General features: G+C 35.9%; 2 protein-coding genes across 3 annotated transcripts; both read right to left on the reverse strand.

The window, feature by feature from the left end:
* Nucleotides 1-974: 974 nt before the first annotated feature.
* Nucleotides 975-14615, reverse strand: LOC119995411 (protein ACTIVITY OF BC1 COMPLEX KINASE 8, chloroplastic-like). Of its 2 annotated transcripts, none has more exons than XM_038841893.1 (21): nucleotides 13963-14454; nucleotides 13249-13384; nucleotides 10359-10525; nucleotides 8203-8323; nucleotides 8012-8112; nucleotides 7238-7336; nucleotides 5739-5849; nucleotides 5577-5656; nucleotides 5383-5452; nucleotides 5077-5150; nucleotides 4898-4967; nucleotides 4724-4812; nucleotides 4263-4387; nucleotides 3882-3962; nucleotides 3727-3787; nucleotides 3584-3638; nucleotides 3407-3505; nucleotides 3214-3303; nucleotides 2235-2294; nucleotides 2006-2149; nucleotides 975-1529 (listed from the first exon to the last, which is right to left on the reverse strand). In XM_038841893.1, exons 1-20 carry the CDS (start codon nucleotides 14452-14454, stop codon nucleotides 2033-2035), a joined length of 2298 nt encoding a protein of 765 aa, XP_038697821.1. In that variant the 3' UTR covers nucleotides 975-1529; nucleotides 2006-2032. The 2 variants fall into 2 exon arrangements, with proteins under 2 accessions (XP_038697821.1, XP_038697820.1); XM_038841892.1 differs by having other exon boundaries at nucleotides 1098-1540; nucleotides 13963-14615.
* Nucleotides 14616-15160: 545 nt separating this feature from the next.
* Nucleotides 15161-19269, reverse strand: LOC119989790 (mitochondrial import inner membrane translocase subunit PAM16 like 2-like). The gene is made up of 4 exons (XM_038835495.1): nucleotides 19089-19269; nucleotides 18589-18676; nucleotides 15648-15781; nucleotides 15161-15562 (listed from the first exon to the last, which is right to left on the reverse strand). The coding sequence occupies exons 1-4, from the start codon at nucleotides 19089-19091 to the stop codon at nucleotides 15464-15466; spliced, it is 324 nt and encodes a 107-aa protein (XP_038691423.1). The 5' UTR covers nucleotides 19092-19269; the 3' UTR covers nucleotides 15161-15463.
* Between the last annotated feature and the right edge of the window lie 1440 nt (nucleotides 19270-20709).

A 20709-nucleotide genomic window follows, 5' to 3' on the forward strand; every position in this document is an offset into this window, starting at 1 on the left:
TTTTCTCTCTCTTCTCCTTTTTTTTTTCCCCTTCTTCTCTCCTCTCTATTTTTCTTATCTCAGCTACAACATCCAGGAGCAAAAATGGAGTAGCAATTCGTTGTAAGTTTTGTGAGATTCATTTGTCAACAAAGAGATTTTAACAACCAAGAAGCAAAAAAAAAACACAAATCTTACATTTGAGATATGAAAAAAGATGAAGAAAGCACCAATGGCTTATTATATTGATATTGTAATTAATTATATTGACAGTGTAATAAGGCACTGGTGAACCAAATAAGCAAGCAATGACAAGTAATCACCAGTGACTTATTATATTGGCAAGGTAACTAGTCACATTCAATCTGTAATGAACTATTGCCAAGCTTAATTAGCAAACAATGCCAAGTTTAATCACCAATAGCTTATTATATTGTCAATGTAATTAATTACAATGTCAATGTAATAACTCACTGGTGATTTTAATAAGGCATTGACTGAAGAAATTTGTTGCAGAATTAGTCTGCCATACAGAAACATGTGTGGAATAACAAAAGAAGAACAAGAGATATACATCATCATCAACAATTCCACCATGGCCAAAGATGACAATTTCGTCATCCGACCACCTTTTCGGTCACCACCACCTCCAAAAGAAGCCCCAGTTGACAAAGAGTGGAATCCAATCGAGGCCTCCAACGACCGCTCAGTCAACTGGAATCACATCGTGAAGTTTTGGGTATCACCGTAAAAATTAGCTCAATCCGACCATTTCCGACGACGGTTCGTCACACCATTGGTACCAGACAAGTCACCGGACAGAGGGCTACCATTTCCAGCCAAGCTCTGACGAAAATGATAGCCAAAGGAAGAAACCCCATTTTGACCCATGGAGGAGCATCCCGTGAAGAGGGAGAGGGAGAGAGCAGAGAGGGAGAGGACATATTATGGATGAGTGGAGAGAGATGGAATATTTGAGAGATAAAAGAGAGGGATAACAAATCTTTTTGAAATTGCCATGTCGGAATATCTAGTTGGCATGCCACCTAATTATGGACATGTTATGAATGCACAGTTCATGGACATGTAGTGTTTCTGATTAATACTAGGACAGCATATACATACAAACGTACATAAATCAATACATGCATACAAACATACATGCATATACCATATGTATTGTATGTTATTATACCGAGATATGCAACCCTCCGGAATTATAGGGGAAGGAGGCAAAACACTAACAATATTGACTCTGCACTAATGTAGCAAAAAATTGACTTAAGATGAAGAGTCATTGAGGGCGAAAAATGGAGCTGAAAGCACTCTAGTTGGATATTCAGCCACCCAGATGAGCATAAGTTGTCTACCACATAACTACTAGCATGACTTCAGTGTAACACCACCCAAGTGCAATATATTCATCATAAATTCCACAAGCCCGAAAGTGTTGGTTCACATTGGTAAGAAAAGGCGTACCCTCGATGCTCCTTTAACTTCTGGAACTGACAGTTCAACAGCCATGGGGGAGTCGTAGCTCCAACCTGAATCTGCAACAAGCCTAAAAAGAAAAGCTATATAATTGCTGAAAGAAGCCACGAATTTCAGAAAGGCGCGATCAAAATGAATAGCGCAGCATATTAAACTAAAGGTTTAGGTGAAGAAAATTGCTAACAACTAATTGCAGATAAAATAGAACATTAAAAAAAATGATGAAGACAAAAGAACAAAAATAAATGAAAAGGAAATGAGAAGGTCAAATACGAGCTCAAAAGTTTTGTGGAACATTCGCAGTAACTATATAGTTTGTCTGTCAGAAAAAATACGGCTTTATATGAGTACTAATATAATAGAAATCGCACTTAATATCCGACAAAGATGTATAGGTAATTTTATGTTGGCTAAGATCAAGATCCTAAACCCAATACTGAAGTACAAAGGGAATATAAGAAAAAGAAAACAGTTTCTTAATAACTTGTGCTAAACAGCATAAAAATGGCTTGAAAAAATAGAGTAGTGGACTTACAGTTAAACTACGGTATCTACCAAATGATTAAGCAGTTCCTGTAATCAGCCTCTCTCTTTGATCCAATTTTTTGACCTTGATAATGCCAATGAGAACTTGAAAACTAAAGAATGCACAAAATACATACGCTACAGTGGCTGGTACCTATAAGATAAATTAAAACGGCGATTAAAAGTCAGGACCAGGAAATTATGATGCGTACAAAGCACAATAACGTTAAATAGCTTACTCGTATGGCGTTTAGATACAAAATTGTTGCCAGGTTTATTAGGCTTCCGGCTGCTACCGCCTGTCAATCAGTTGAGGAAAATGATGAGCAACGAGTAGATTCCTGTCCATAGTTCAAATATGTTTTCTGTTATATTATACATCCTCATAAAATGGACTAATCATCCAAAACCTTGAGCTTTTGACATGAGTTTGAGTGTGTTTCTCATACCCACAAGAATGAGATGCTTCAACTCCCAAAACATGTATGAAAGGAGACACACCTAGATGTGTGTACACGAAAAGTTGACCAATATATTTATCCATAGTTAAGTGTCTGTGAATGCAAAGGACACGGACAATGAACTCTTTTGAATACATATTGACATAAGTAGCATGTCTTATGGGTAAAAGTTAAATTTAATTGTTCTACAGACAACTTGAAACCCCTTTCCCCACCCCATTTCCCTATTATTTTCCCTGCCTTTTCCTTCTTTCTTACACCCATGACCCATCACTGGTAACACAAACATCTCAACGTTATTTACCTTAGGAATTCACTAGCAAGGTCACCCCCAACGTAAAAATACAGAGTTTATCTTCAGTAAGACTATATTTGAAGTCCATCAGTGAAAGAAAACGCAAGAAAATCCTAAAAGTACTGGGACTAGTATTCACAGCATTCAGCCATTTGCCAATTAATGTGGTTTACAGTAAATGATAGGGATCTTGATCCTTGAGCCGTGGGATAAAAACTAGACATTAGCGCTAACTTAATCTACAAAATGAAACCAAACAACATTGATAAGAGTACTGAAAAATATAAATGATCAGGAAATGTTATCTAAAGCTTCAGAGCTAATGAGGAACTTCAGTTTTCAAGAGATCACACGGCACCTCAAGAACTAGTATCCATTACGATCCCAGATAATCATCAACACACCTAGCCACACATAAGAAATCAAGGAAATAGTTAATTTAAAAGGATCAACTACACTCACACTCCCTACTGTGTTCTGAACAGCTGCAACACGCTGGAATGCCCTCTCAGACTCCAAAGTTCGAACCCGTAGCTTCAGATCACCTTGCTCCTGTTAGATGGAGTTTCAAGCTTTCAAGTCACAACAATCTAGAACCAGAAGAATAATATCCCATGCAAAAATTTGATATTCTAATGGAAAAGCAGAACTCTACCAATCGTTCGATAGTTTCAACAAGCTTTTCGACTCTGTCAGCTTGTCTGAATAAATTGTAGAAAGCGCGGGACTGCCGATCCCATCTATTTCTGAAGTCCTGCAATATAATAGGATTTGATTTGCATCAAATGATAATGTAATACGCAAAAACACAAAATGGGACTATGGTATCTACCTTCAATATTACTTCAACTCCAGCTTCCCGGAATTTTAGCAGATCCAATGCATAGCTATGTGGTTATAGCACAAAAGAGATGTCAGATATTGAAGAACATAATGCAGACAAAGCTTAGAAAAAAATTATAAAGCCACACTCACGGTTTGGCAATCTCAGTAATGTCAAAACGAGGATCAAGGCCCTTGCCAATGCCATCTAATACTGCAGAAATGCAGAGAACAAAAATTACTACTTTAAGGATAATATGAACAAACACAAAGAAACCAAACTTTCCGCAAGAAATTAATTACAGTACCTGAAAATGCTCTAACAACAAATGTGAACGTGGCCGGAAAACGGAAGGGTTGATCGGCTGCAATGGCTAATAAATCCTCCCCTGTTATGAGAATGCAAGAATGTGAGTAGCAAGAATCTCATGTTCTCAGTGAACAAGTGCAAATAAGGCAAATGAGGATAGGCCAATTTCTCAAAGGCAGAGAATGTGGACAGCCAGTTGATTTTAAACTACAATAGACCAATAGAATATGAAAATCTCACTTTTTGTTCAAAAATTATAATTATTATGCCAAAAAGTAGTAGACTATGCATGTGAATAAAAAACCAGAAATCTCCAGCAAAATTTGTGAATCTCCTCAAGAAGAGTAAAACACTTAAATAAAATCACACAGTGACTAACCAATTGCAGCAAGGCGTTGCTTCTTTTTCTCAATCTTTTCCTCCTTCGTCAAAGGCTTTTTGAAACCAGGTTCTTGCTTGGCCAGCTCCCTTTCTTTTCTTTGTGCTGCAAGACGCTCTTCAAAACTGTAAAAGTTCCAATATAAGACCCCAGTTCTTGGACTTATTCGAACAACTGAATTTCATTTTAGTTCTTGCTTCTTTGCTTGGTTAATATATATGAATTTGTATATATTAGCATCACTAATCAATGAGCATAATATGTTCTATTCTTCACCATGTATACTTGGACAGAGACTTATGAAATAAGAGAAACAAACATAAATGTCCATTTGGTCATACATAGAGGTGCAAGTTAGAACCTTGGACATTTATCAATTACTGTAAGCTTCAGATGCTGGTCAGCAACAACTAAAAACAACAGAAAAGCAACAAAATCCAGCCATTAATCACCAAGAGCACCTGTTAAGGAAAAACTGTGCTGTCCGTCGGACAGCTGTCTTATCTCCAGTGGGCACAAGAACACCCATTTGAGTCATTGCTTGAAGAACCTGCACCAAGGTAAAATTTTTGGGGGTAATCACAGCAGACTATAGGAACCACTACCAATCTCACAACCTAACATGGTAAAGCAACCTTATCTGGGTTCTTCTCATAAACTCCATAGAAGACTTCAAGCAAACCTTCTCGTATGTTTGAACTGATACTGCATGATGTCAAATCAGAACAATTATTTTAAAGGGACAGACACAGCATAAAAAAGAATATATATCATATTATCAGGAATATTAGAAAGTACAAATGTCTTTAAATACCTTCCCATCATTCCAAAGTCATAAAAGATTAACCGTCCACCATTGACATCATCAACAGCTATATTTCCAGGATGCTACAGAGAAAAGAATTAATAATAAAAATGCTCTAGTTACACAAAGGTGAGGGAATTGAGAAGCCATGAATTATTGAAGCATAAGAAAAACTCTCCTATATGTAATACAAGTATATATCCTCAAAAGTATTAGAACTGGATCCTGAGAAGACCCCCACCAGCCTCTCTGTCAGAGCCGTTAACTGATATCCAACCAAAGGAAGAAAAATGAAGAGTGATAATAAACACTCACAGGATCAGCGTGGAAGAATCCATGAGACAGAATTTGTTCCAAATAAGATTCAACAGCATATCGACCTAACCTGACAAACACAGCGAAAGGATCATGATAATTGCAAGTGATAAAGAGTGAATTTTTATATAAATTCAGACATCACATATCAAGATGAATTTCACCAGGGTAACCAGCAAGAAGGTAGCTTTTACCTTTGGCGATCAACACCCAACTCATCTAAAGCTTGTATCCGATTTATTTTGATCCCAGGGACATACTCCATTGTTAGAACCTACATGAAATTACATCAATGCACAAATAACATGATACAGAATTATTCAAAGAGAAAAAATTATACTGATATTATATTAGACCTGGGGTGTTGTGTATTCCCAAAATATCGTTGGGACTTTCACATATTCAATGTCTTTGAAATTACTTGCAAATAGTTCTGCATTTTCAGCTTCCTTGGTATAGTCAATCTCCTGAAAATTTTACATATGAGCTATTGTTATTACAAACAAATAAATCAAGAATTGTGTAAAAGAGATTCATGTAGTATCCATTAGGCATAAAAAAATTTCAAGTAAAGCAAAAAACATAAAAAAATACTGAGTATTTTATAATTTATGCCGGGCCCTCAGTCAAAAACAATAGTTACATTGTTCAATCCTATTATCGTGAGTTGATCATGCACAATCACCCGGGCAGTTCTAATTTTCCTTGGCAGAGGATTTGGAAAACTAGAACACCATAAAGGGTGTCTTCTTTATTTTTCTTCAAGTCACAGAAAGGAGCTTTTCTATGACCAACAGGCGCAGTTCGAGTAAAAGGGAAGCAGAATATTTCAGAAAATGGATCTCCACCACTAAATTTTTCGCTCTCACATTGTAACAATGTTCTAGATCCTAAATATATTTGGCTAGATGTGATCCTTTTCTTCTTCTCACTAAACCTTCTATTCTGTACATTCTATTTAGTTATGTATTGCGGTCTCTTGTTTCTTTGGGCTGCAGTTACTTAGAGCCATCTTTTTGAGCCTTCTTATATAACTTATTAAGAAGGTGAGGAACTCCAAGTAGTATGAATTTTGAAAAGCATGAAGGTTGAAAAATACTCAATCATGTGAAAGGATTAGAGGAGACAGTAGAGTGTTGCCTTAGATTGAATAGGATGGAAAAATATAATGCACACATTGGACTCCAACTAGGTTTTCACTTAAGATCTGTGTAACTAACCCCAATATTTGGTATTAAGATTTTGAGATTCCTTTTAAACTAATTTCAAATTCCAAGACAACAATAGTACAATGCAATTCCAAGGTGAACGAATTTTTACAAAATTGTAGATGTCAAAAATTGTCAATGGTCATGCTTGGTTAACAGCTTGAATGACTGAGTGCTAGAAACATTCCAAACAACGGCAGTTTGGGGTTAATTGACTGGTTAACTTCAATTTTCAAAAATAATTGATCGTTGTTTTGCGCTCCCCAGGAGTACCTACGGAGAAAAAGAGAGGAGATACTTGCAATAGCTTGGCATGTAGAAATTAAATCTCTAAACATAAAATCTAAAGGCAAAGGAGTGGTAGAAGCAATAAACCAAAATATGTTAACTTTAAGAAGCCGTGTTGACCTTATAGCCAATCTTATGTGCCTCAACTTTATGGACAGCATTAGAGGAATCAAAAATTGAAGGAAAAAAAAAAAGAAAAAAAGAAAAAAGGAATGAACTCATATGAAGGATTTGGTGATGGCCTGATGGGATCTCTCACTGTGTATACTAGAGGTCATCACACATGTAGTTAAAGTAGTGTAACGTGTACTTTGAATGAGCGATAACAATCATGAGGCAGCCAGAGGAAATGGCATTACCTGGTATAGAACACTTGCACATTCATCATAAATAGCAACCCAATCTCTCTTCGCGCCATCCGACTTTGGGTCAATTTTTTGAAGATATTCCATTATTACCTGGGAAAAAAACAATAATTGATGTGTCAAAATGCATTAGAGGGTCTAAGCTGCTTCCATAAAGCGCCTTTCAAGATATCGTGTGGAACAAATATTTTCAGCAGTATAAGAATTACAAAAGGAATATCATATTTCAGAGCCTGAACTCAAATCAGGCAATTAATAACCACTTGATAAATATACAAAACAAAGGAATTAAAACAATTGAGGAAAAATAATTCTATGGACGATACACGACACCACATCAAAAACCACCTTAGCATAGTAAAGAAAAGTTGTGTAAACCAGTTTCTTCTGAAACATGAAGTGGGGTATGAACAATAACTGAAACTGCAATAACACGCTTAATAACAAAAAAGTAAAAATGGTAAATGAGAAAATTTTGAAATATTAATATATCATGGGAAAAATATATAAGCAACTGCTCTTTTGGGTTCTTTTCAATCTAAAGAAGAAAAGTGCTATAATTAAGAGAGAGACTTTTGAAATCTGAGATCAACTCGAAAAGAATATGCAACGAATCTGAGACACCAGACGGGATCTAGTAAATGAAACTGTATGCAGATAGAAAGGGAAAAGATAGTTAGACATAATGAGAATATAATTGAAAAACCTCATTAGAGAACTAAGCAATGGCACAATAGCATAGAATCTAATACTAATATGTAAACTAACCCTTAGGTTTTTCAAATCAATATCAAAAAGATCCTTTAGTCCAGGTCTTTGAACTTTAACCACAACTTCTTGTCCCTTAAGTCTCGCTCGGTGGACCTGACCTGTAAAACGGTACTGATTTGACATTTTCTGCAAGCTATAATATCCACGCAAAAAGTCACCAAAAATTATAGAAGAAAACCCAAGATTACCGAGACTAGCGGCAGCAATTGGCTCATAGTCAAACCGATCAAATATATCACCTAGGGGAGCTCCGAGCTCCTCTTCAACTATTGACATGGCAGTCTCAGATGGAAAGGGAGGAACTTGATCCTGTGTAAGATAAAAAAAAGATCAGTCATGCCCTTGTGAATCTCCAATTCAGAAGAAATAATTGGATAATAACAGCCGATGAAGATGCCTTTCAGGTAATTTAACTACTCCATTCTAAACAAGGTTAGGCTCATCATCAGCAAAATAACCCCAAAAGATAATGGGAAACAATATTATGTCTTGATTGTAAAAACAACAGTAATTTCAGAGGCACAATTTCAATTGAATTATTGTGCCTGCAACATGTGCATGCTCTTAGTTGAGAGGAGCCAAAACATTAGCATATAAACAATACAACGTCAACAAAAATGTAAATTGAAACCTTCAAGCATCAGGAAGTAGTCCTCGTTTCTTTCAACCCTTTACATAGGGAATTTTCACCACATTCCAGAATTTTTAGAATGAATGTATGACGATTTGAAACAAATATTTTGATTTTATCTAGTTCAGAGGCTTCAATGTATTTATAAGCTAATATTAAGGTAAAGGTAAACAACTCTCATGTGCAAGACTCCCATAGTGGGCGGGTTCGGGGACAAACAAGATGTACACAGACCTTACCCCCACATAATATGTGAAGAGGTTGTTTCTAGGAATTGATCATGTAACATCGAGGTTGCACCCCTACAACTCTACCACTAAGCCACATGTCCACGTGTATTATAAGCTCATATTTACTAGACCACAAAATATCAGAGGTTATTATCATAGTAGTCAGTACATCATCTCAAAGCTTTTATCCCAAACACTGTTAGGTTGGGTACATAAATCCATACGAGAAGTGAGAATTCATTAAATGTATTCTCCTTCGCCATTTGTGCCTATACAAAGCCACTTTTACCTAATCCTTTAAAGTCAATGCCTACTTCCTAATTACTGTCACCCATATCCTTTTTGGTCTCCTTATTTCTTTTTAGTTTTTTTATTTGCATTTCTCAACTCTATACATCAATGTACCCATATAAGAGACAGTATAAAGGATGATATCATAATGGCCAATACACAGCTATAAAAACAACTTAGTAGATATACACAGATATCATTCTGCACTTCTATTTCAAGGGATAATTGATGACCTGTCTTCATTTCTAGGGATAGAGAGATAAGGAATATCTAAAGAGACATAAACAGAAGAAACATGAAAGGATGCACACTCTATAGGTTTTGTAGAGTATACCTCTGCTAGAGTTGTTATTAGTTAATTACTTAGTTATCGTTCTTAGTATGTGAGATAATATATGTGTTGTGGTAACCTACGGCTTTTAGACTAACTAATAAAATACAATCCTATTTTCCTCTCCCCTTCCTCTCTCTCATCTCTTGTATCTGGTATTTGACTAGCTCTATATAGGAACAAATGGCAAAAGAAGATCCAAGTGGTTTCCAATATATTTCTCTCTCTGAGGGATTCTTTGGGGCAATGGCTTTGATGATGATAATTGATGACCCTAAAAGGGTAGCTCAATGAAAAGAGAAGGGAAGGAACCAGCCACAAACTCGGAGGTCTTAGGTTTGAATCTCCCCAAGTTCCGCACTCTTTGGTTGCAGGGAAAGTTTCCATCTGTGCAATTACCAGGACAATCTTCCTCTTCATTATGTTAGTGTTTCTTGTAGAGGGACAGACATAATTTTATTTTTGGGAGTTGTTTAACAATATGTCACTTCAATGTTCCCAAAGATATAGCACACCTCAAAAAAATTGATTTAAAACATTCACCAAAAGCACGAGAAGTTACATAATCTTTTTTTCCGAAACAAGCATCACAAATAGCGCTCTGGAACCATGATAAACAGAGAGGATGTGAAACATAGCAAGCGGGTAGTCAACTATAAACCAAGTTGAGTAAAACAGCATTATCTAGCGAACCCTACATAAGGAAAATTATGGATACAAGAAATCCATAAAATTGTCAATATTTCTGACTTCTCTCTTCTGTACAATGAGCTTGAATATCAGATAATCAGACAATTACAGATGAAACCAATGACATTCATCCTCCCTAATGAAGATTTAAAGTTAAAAGAATAGTTATACCTGAAGTTCAGACAACTGATCAACATATTCTTGAGCAAGAATGTCTACTCGCGTAGAGAACTGCTGCCCAATTTTGATAAATGTAGGACCTAATCTCAATATATTTTCCTTTAACCACTTGGCAAGGGCCTTTCGCCTTAAGACTTTCTTCTCCTCTGTCATTCCTCCTGCAGATTAAGAAGAGGCATCTAAGCTCTAGCAAAAGAAAATGCTTACATAAATTCGTTGTGGAAGCAATTTGTCCAAAACAGAGCAATATGAACAAGTAGGCGAGCCAGTAATTGTAATCAAGGGTCTTAATATCATAGACGGCAGATCAGTGACAATGGCAGGAAAAAAAAAGAGTTTAGAGCAAGAGAAAATATGCTTACAAGTCAAAAAATTTACATTGGTCCGGAAGTATCAGATGTCCAACCTCATTGAGTTATATGTTTTACATTTGTAGAGATAGATAAAGACGAAAAATAAAATAAATCTTCTGTTATGAGTACAGAGCATATGAGGATATATTATAATATAATTTTACAAGTGATTCCTTATTCAAAATTTCCAAATTTCTTACCACATGTGAGTTACGATATTAGACAACTTAAGAGTTGCCAAACATTATAACAATCAAAGATTCAAAATATTTATCTGTGAAACAAGAACACAACAATGAAAACTAACATAATTTTTACGAAGCATATTAGGATATATAATAATATAATTTTTACAAGTGATTCCTTATTCCAAATTTCTTACTAGATGCGGGTTACGATATTAGGCAACTTAAGAGTTGCCAAACATTATAACAATCAAAATATTTATCTGTGAAACAAGAACACAACAATGAAAACTAACATAATTTTTGCAAAGCATATAAGGATATATAATAATATAATTTTTACAAGTGATTCCTTATTCAAAATTTCCAAATTTCTTACTAGATGTGAGTTATGATATTAGACAACTTAAGAGTTGCCAAACATTTTAACAATCAAAATATTTATCTGTGAAACAAGAACACAACAATGAAAACTAAAATAATTTTTACAGAGCATATTAGGATATATAATAATATAATTTTTACTACAAGTGATTCCTTATTCCAAATTTCTTACTAGATGCGAGTTACGATATTAGGCAACTTAAGAGTTGCCAAACATTATAATCAAAAAACTTATCTATGTAAAAAGAACGCAAAAATGAAAACTAAAGAAAAAAAGGTGGTCGTCACAAAGGTAATTTGTGACAGATTATCCTTTTTTCCAAAGAAAACAAGCCACCAATTGGGTAGCAACCATATCACCACACCTAAAACTCTGTACATGGAATAAGTGGTTGCCATCTATATATCCTCACAGGCGAAAAATGCACAATATACATTAATAGAGAGCACGGACCAGTTGTATAGAAATAGTCTTTTGGACAGGATACTGTAAAACACTAAAATCTAAATCATTCATACAACTGCAATTATACTAAAAATTTAGCAAAAGAAAGCACAAAACCCACAAGCCACCACAACAGCGTAAGTGAATGCATCTGGCCTTTTGTGGCTTTGAATGATAAAGGACACTGTTATCAAGGAGGTCAAAACTACCTATATCAAACAAAGTCACATAGGAAAAAAAAGAGAGAGAGAGAAGATAGGTTTAAACATCTAAAACAAACATTCATGAGAAGTACAACTTTCGGAAATCCAAAAGGAGGGATTTCTGAGCCAACTGTCTAGATAGATTCCATTTACGTTCACACCCCACGCAAATCTCTGGGTTCCTTTCCTAACAGGTTCCCTAAGAGATAGCTACTGAAATTATCTAATAGACCAATCCTATAAGTTATTTGTCGAAGGAATATACCACAATCCATGAGGGAGCTAAGAACTAAAGAGTATAATTGAGAATCAACCCCGAGCAACTGCAATGAAGAAATAAGTGGTTAATGATTTCTTCCTTTTCCTGGCAAAGGTAACAACATCTATGCAATGTCACTCTACTGACTTATTGAAAAGTCTCAATGGTTGAAATTTTCCCCAAAAAAAAAGCTGTCCAATTGAAGAAAACCACTCTGCTGTCTTTTCTTGTTTTCCAGATGATTTTCCAAGGGAATTCTCTTCACGGCCAATGCTCTCCAGATTCATAGAAAGTATCCCATTATAACAATTAACATCAAAATTGACACTTGTGGAAGCATTTTTAAGTAGCAGTAACCTCCCAATTGGAATGAGTGAGTGGACATAAAGCAAATTCCAAAACATATTTAAGCCATCCAATTCCAAGTCCATAGCATTCCTCTCAAAGGTGATGTTCCAAGAAAGTTTACGATTCAAAAATTCTTGAATAATTCATTAGGGCCTTCTTATTTCTATAAATTCCCAAAATCTTAGAAATTGAACTCTTAATGTAGTTGCTCTAATCCACCAGGTCAAGAGCTAACTTTTCTCCCATTTCCCACCTTGAAGATGACGTTGGGGAGCATTTAACTTCATTATTTTCAAAGAATACAGTTTATGATATGGTATAGTCAAACAGCATCAGGAGAAAACAGTAAGGGCAAAGAAAAGGCATATGAAATTCCTCTCATGCCAATTGATATTGAGGAGCAAGAAATGCCAATTTGGTTTCCATGGGAGGTTGGCATAGCTGATTCTTCTCCTCAGCCATGCTAAGCTTTGATAACTGAACCTTGAGATATGTCGACAGTTGTCGTCATCCTTTTCCTATTTCTTTTGGATTTTTTTTACAAGCATTTTTTTCTAAGTCATGTCTATAAGAAAGCACTGTTGATATGATACCAAAAAACTAAAAGTATACAGGCAAAGTATGCTATCATCACAAAAATAACCAAAGGCACAAATTTATGGATGTTCCGGTCTACTAAAAAAACTGGCCTGTCAAGAACTGACCTCGATATGAGAATTTCTGGTTGTTCAACCAAGCCTTGAAGATAAATGTTAATATAGAACCCCATATTTCCAAGGTTCTTTGTATTGTTGAATAGGTTTTGAATCTACTCCAACGGCCCCCAGGGGCAACAGAAACCTGCAAGACCACAAATTGCCAAAAGAATGTTAAAAACCGGCCAAATCATGTAACCCTTAGATATCTCTTTCAACAGCTTTCTATCATGACAAAAAACAGACTTCCTTTCCCTAAGAGGAGACTCATTCTTCTCCATAATATCAAACTAAGAGAGAGATAACTTACACCACATTTTAGCTAGAATTGGAAAATTTCAAGGTAGATTCATTTTAAAAAGGTAAACAACACCCGTGCACAAAGCTACAGCAGTGAACAGGGTCTAGGAAGGCGGCATCATGTACACGGACCTTACCTCACATAATATATAGAGAAACTATTTGCAGGAATTGAACTTGTGATCTCTATGTTGCCCCCCTGCAACTCTACCACTAACCCACATGTTCGTCAGTCAAGTTAGATTCATTTAAGTGCAATCATAATCAAACTCGAATAATTCCTTCAACCTACCATATCATTCATACATCAAAATTTAAATTCAGTTTCAAATTTCACACTTGCACTCTGAGCTAGGTGTTGATGCCAAAATTAGCATTAATCTCAGTGAATTGTAACCAAATGAGATAGCACACAATATATACCTGAACCCGCTCCTGGCTGCTCTGCTTAAACCACGCGTCCTCTTTTCCAATCTCCTCAAGCTTCTTCTTTCTCCTTTCCTCCTTCGCCTCGGGAACTTCAACCTCCCCAACCACCACATTCGCCGGAACACCATTTCCGTTTACATACTTCACCAAGCTACCATTACTGCCTCCGTTTCTGCTCCCTAAAACCTCCTGTCCCAAAACGGATCCATCATAGCCGTAACCACTACTACTAGGAGAAGCCGCAGAACCATTGCCACTGAATTCAATAGAATTAACCTTTTCAGCTAATTCAGTCTCCACTACAACCGCTCCATCTTCTTTCAGAGCTTTAACCCTAGTTCGAAGCCCGAGGCTGTAAAATCTACTGTCAAATGTAGCTAAATGAAGTACGGAGTGCGAGGTAGTAGAAAGAGAGACCCGGCGTCTTCTGCAAGTGGTTTGCGAAGAGAGGAATGTGAACTGCGGCACAGGTAGAGTAGAAGCCATTAGAGGATAGTTTCGGGGAAAAAACACCGATCAGACCCGGTTTTTCATCGGTTTTTTGCGTGAGAGAGAGAGGTTGAGTGGTTTTGTGGTCTGCGAGTTGGGAGTGCGATAGAAGAAGACAACAGTGAAGGAAAAAATAAGACAAATCAAAAAAATAAACGGAAGAGAGGGAAGGAACGGGTGGAGAGGTGAGGGGACACGTGGCAAGAAGGAAGATGAGCGTAGGGATATCGCGAGGTTCTGATTGGACAAGGAAATATTGTTTCGTCTTCTTGGAAATTTTCTGGACGCTTTCTTTACAATTACGAGTCCAAGCCCAAATCAGGGCCCAACCCAGGTTCAAATCAGTGTACTTCACACATTATTCTAACTTCATTCGGTACCGGTAAGGATGGCAAAAAATCAGTTGCGAGTCGGTCTCGGGTCGGACCAGATCATGTGTTTGCAAAATATTTACATGTCCCAACTCTAACTCGAACAAGTAAATCAGACAATAATCAAATTCGAGTTAGAGTCTGGATAAGTAAACCTTGATTTCAGACAAATAACTTATGTTAACTGGATCGGACAGATTCGATCATTCAAACCGGACAGAGTTTTGCCACCCCTAGCCAATTTTACATTAAATAACTCTTTTCAAAGCCATAAGTCATTTTGGTAAGATATTGAACTACATATGTTTATTTAGTACAAGTGTTATTGAGCATTTGGTAACCTTCTACATCATTTTCAAATGTAGATTTCATTACCAAATCCCAATACAAGTATATTAATTTGCAATTCACTCCAGCTTACATATTTTATTATTTTAATTTCAACCAACAAATTACTAAACTCAACATACAATACAAGCCTTTAAGATGCATTTGGCATTCTGAAAAAGGAACACAAAAGGCAAAACAAACTACAAAGATCATTATGAGAAAGTAGTAATATATTCTGTTTTAAAAATAATAATAATAATATTAAGGAAAAAAAACCCTCAACTAGGGTTACCCTCGCCGTTGGCTCAGTAGACGGGTTCTAAACATTCCTTAGCCCTATGAACCTTTGATTGAATATAGAAGCTCCCATTTTTGGCATTCCTCTCAAATAATGTGTCATATTTCTGCATAGTTAGAAACCAAATATTACCGTTTCTTTCTATGAATACAGGCATAGATGTCCAGATAAGCGAGATAATAATCACTAACCTTCGATATCTCTTCCCAAGCAGTTCCTTCACTAACACCAAGAATATGTCGAGCTTCTTGCTCTGTCATGACTTTGCTGCCTTCACGAATGGTGTTTTGTATCGTCTCTTGGGCAACTCTAGATTTTGAAGCATCTGTGTAAAGCACCATGTAAGAGATGATCAAACAACCATCCCTAAAATGAAGCTGCACGGTTTATGAATTAACTTCATTGCTTATATTATTCGATAAATTTTATACTTCTACATTTTATATCCACAAATGGTCGAGCAGTAGACTTATTAAAAGCCAAAAGATACATATCTAAACTACCCAGCAGGTTTACAAAAGATGGGCTAAGGAAAGAAAAGGAAAAGCAACTATACAGAGAAAAAAATATGTAAAACTCTATTGAACCAGACTTGAATATTTTTATATGAATTGGACAAAAATTGCAACAACTGAAGTACCATCACCATTGGTATGGCCATGGATTTTAGCAGTTTAAGGGAATGTAATAACTAAAATGAAGCAAAAATGGAGCTCACAGACCAAGTTATTTTCTTTGCATAAGGGAAACATTTTATTAAAGGGGCACTAAAATTGTCCAACCCAAAAAAGAGAATTGCAGATCAGCTAAGCCGATGAAATCAATGAAATTAGTATAGAAACTAGAAACCCAAAACTTTAAGGTGGTAAGCCAGTTATTTATGAAAAGATCAATGGCGGTTTCATGGTCATTAAAAATTCTCCATTAATTCCATAATCTCGAGCAACAAAAAAGGAAAACTAGCTATTTCTGGAATCGTTTTTGCTTCGCACACTTGCACAATCCAGAATGATTCGACAGAAAGCAGAGCAAACACACTTCTAAATCAAACTCAACCAGTCTTCCAAAATAAAAGAAATAGTAGTTGGAGTGACTAAATAACTCAATAAAAAAAAGGCAACAATTAATGCTCTATGGCTAAATGATACCGGTAATAAGATTTCATACTCCTCTATTCGCATTATTGCCTAGTAGGGCATCCGCAACTTCTATAAGCAAGACTTTCACTTTTTTTACAAAGCAAAATAACTAAGCTAAAGGGTACCCGGGTGTGCAATTGAAATATAATCATTTACAAGAGTTAAAAACAAGAAAGAGTTCCATTAAGCATGCACCTTTTTTCTTTACTAGCTAAAGTACAATGACTCAAAACGATTATAAACTTGCTGAGATAAACAAAAGCAATAATGTTATGACACACACAAATATACGACAGTGTAAGCATTATTAAGAATGAGATGAATTAAAACCTAAAATATCTGTGCTACTCAAAATCCTGGATAGATGTTATACATATGTTGGAAGGTTAAGAGCCAACAATAAGATCACAATCGCAACTCTCAATTCATAGCAATCTAATGAGCGAGAAGACACCGCAACAACATACAAAAAAGCAAATTGTATAACCATTTTTAACTTACCAGTAGAAAGATACTAGTACCCTATTGATGAAACAAATCAATGAGAAATCACTATATATTAGTATAACATGACATCAAAGTGAAGAAGACATAGAAGAACATTAGCCAAAAAAAAAGAAAACAAATTTGCTTTACTTCTCAATCATCAAATGACAAATAGATAGAAAGAAAAAAAGATATACTGAAACATCAGAACAGCAAGACATCAAAGTGAAGAAGCTCCAAAATTGTTTGGCGCAGAAGAACTTTAGTCAGAAAAAAAAAGGAGGTAACTTCTTTATTTGTGATAGAACTTGTGGAAAAAAATCAACTACGGGTAACTTCATAACATCTCAAATACACTTTGATGAGCTCCCATATTAGTCTTTTAGAGTCCAAAGAAGATATTTATGATGAAATAAGTGGATTAAGAGTTGTTTTAGGTACAACATAAACTGATTTTATCTAGTAACGTTGCATACAATAATTAATGAACAAGATATCAAAGTCAACTTCATTTTTTTGTTGTTGATGCAGCGAATCTAGCAACAGTGGCTGATCCGGGAATTTAACTTGGGGGACAAACACCAAATCTGATAGAATATAGATATGGATTTATTTGAACATATGAAGCAACAATATTAAAAACAAAAACATATAAATGTAGCGGCTTCGATGGACCAAACCGTTCAACATGCAGTGAAACACTACTGTTTATAACTACATCTATTGAGTCCATAAATTCGATTTGCAGGTAAATTGAAAATAAGGGATTTAAGGCTTCATCATCTATTCATACTCAAAAAAAAGAAACCTTCAGTAATTATTGGTTGCAAGTCTAGTGAATGTAATTTCGACATACTTTGATTTGTTTCTTGGTTGATTTGGTACCTTTCACAAGATATATAACAATATATTTTTGGCTAAAATATATTCAGGGGGACAATTTAGAATCTACTACATGTAAACTTGAAAGTTTTGGAAGTCCAACTGTGCACCCACGAGGAATATGGTAAAGAAGAAGAGCCAAAATAATTCCCTCCCCAGAATCAGCTGTTGATATTGCTCTAGACGGTGATTGGAGGCTTATGGTCATATGGCGATGAGCTAATTATTAGAACTAAATGAAGAAATTTAAATCCAAAACCATCCTTCGGAACCCAATTATGCCCTAAGCAAAAAAATTTGATATCCCGGCATGTATCATTTTCAAATGGAAAAGACGATTTTACTGCACCACCAAGAAAGTGCCAATAGTACACTCTGCAAATCTTTTGTAGCTGTATTATTTGTGAATAAGCAGCCATGTTGTCCCCAGATTGAGTCAATACCACAACATCAGAAAAATAAGGTAGCAAGAGCAATGCAACTCAAGGATGGCATACACATGGACCAAAATGCACGGACACTAAAAATGACCAATTAGAGAAATAAAAATACAAGAACTCATTGAGAACAAGAAGCTTGACTACTAAGAATCATGAAATACTGAACATGAAATTAAAAGACTTACTTGCAAGTGCTTGGCGGTAAGCTTGCGCAAGAGACCTTCCTAATATAACAGATCCAGCCACAATTACGTTGGCAAGAATCTTAGCAGCCTGTAGAATCAAAGGAATCATCAGCAAAAACCTAGAAAAGTTATTATCCGAAAGCATAATAATAAGAAGAAGAAAAAAGGGCTAATGGTCTTTAAGGAAACATAAACATTATCAACCACCCAGTTTAAACAATTAGGGCTCCGGTAATCGGACTTTCCATGACAAAGAGTTTCCCTTCCATGTAATGACAACATAATAACACCATCCCAAAGACAGAAGGAAAGAAAAGAGAGAAAATTGTCCACAGATTCATCAAAACAAGAATTTTGTTCATCAAAAATTCAACCCCAATTAACATACTTTAATAATTACAAACAACAAACCAAAAAGAAAAGGAAAGAAGAAAAATCTCTGTTGAATGTCAAAGCATATAAGGAAACGAAGAAGATTATAACGCAAAGACTAAACCTACCATGGCTTAGTTAGGCTTATTAATCGATCTCTTCTATTCAGCGATTTTGATTCAAACCCTACGAAACAAGCGGCAAGCATAAGGAACTTTGTTATTTTCAGACCGTTGGATCGTAATCGTAGAGACGCACAGAGACTCTCGGATTTAGGAAAACAGTGTAATAGAGAGATCGCGTGTGGGGAGAAGAGACTAGAGGCGATCACAAGGGATCGAGCCGGGCTGGGCTGGAAGAAAAGTTTGATCCTAAAGTATTGGGCGGGGTCGGATGCTTTGAGCTTATCACCCTATCCAAGCCCAGCCTGAGTACAAATTCATTTAGGTTTGGTAAACTTTAGTCAAAACACCCCAACTTAAGTTGACAATCCCTTATAAAAATCAATTGATGGGGTGTCTTTAATAAATGTAAGGGTATGACTAAAGTTTACCTTTAGGTTTAGGGTAGGGTTTTGTCCATAAAAACTCTCATTTTTAAGGAAGGGTTTTCAAGGTGTTAGAGGGTTAGGTCAAATATTGTAAACCAAGCTTTATAAGTTGAATACTCCCATTCACTTCCTCTCTATAGAACAATGTTAATATTACATTCGGTTGTCATTGCCTTCAGGCTTTAAAAACCTCAAACTCCTTAATAACATATTCTTAGTATTTTTTTTCATAGACCTAATTGTATTAAGTTACCATATAAATTAAGTAATTGTGGAGCAAATTACTACACACTCCGTATGCATGTCAGTACGGTTCTAGAAGATTGACAGCTCCTAGACAAAAGAGCTTTATCCAGAAGCAGTTTATCTGATAGTTCAAGTAGTTTCAAGACATATCAGTTATCCGACGGTTACAATTAGGCATGAGCGGTTACAACAGGAGGTTACAAGAGGCGGTTAAATTGTCTTAGGAACTGGCATAACTGCATCAACTGATAAACCCCCAAGGCCTATAAATACATATCGTTCTCACATTTGTAAGGGGATATTTGACACTCTACTCTAATAAAATATCAGACTCCGTGGACATAGACAAGTTGTTGAACCACGTAAATTTTGTGTCGTCATTTTCTTAAAGCTTTCTACTTTACACGTATTTTATATTTCGATGCAAATCTAGCATCGATAGTAATTGGGACCCGTAAGGACTCGGGCCACCATATTACCATCAAGACGACTAAAAACAGAAAAAATTGAAAAAACACAAAGACGGCCATCGTTGGACACTCTCGGATGACGCCATATTACATCGGACGATCGCTGAATGATTCCGTACTCCACCGATCTATGCTGGATAATAAGGACTAAACAAAAAAACCAACACACATATTCCAACAACATATATATTCTTAGTATTGACCTATATATACCCTAAGTCTTGCTCTAAATTTATATCATATCATCATTTTTTAGCCAAGGCAAGAACTATTTTTTTTCCCAAGTGTATCAAGTCTATATGAACACTAATGAGTAGGGTATGTCATATTTGACCTTGTTAGTATAAAACAAGTTGATCCTGAAGCTGAAGCCTTCCACACAAGAGAGTAACAACCGGGGATGGTCACAACTATTAAGCATCTTTAACTTCTTCTTTTTTCTGGCATTAAGCATCTTTAACTAAAGCTGGGTTTTGGACACAA

The sequence above is a fragment of the Tripterygium wilfordii genome, chromosome 3 (assembly GCF_013401445.1).
Source record: "Tripterygium wilfordii isolate XIE 37 chromosome 3, ASM1340144v1, whole genome shotgun sequence".
NCBI classification, from domain to species: domain Eukaryota; kingdom Viridiplantae; phylum Streptophyta; class Magnoliopsida; order Celastrales; family Celastraceae; genus Tripterygium; species Tripterygium wilfordii.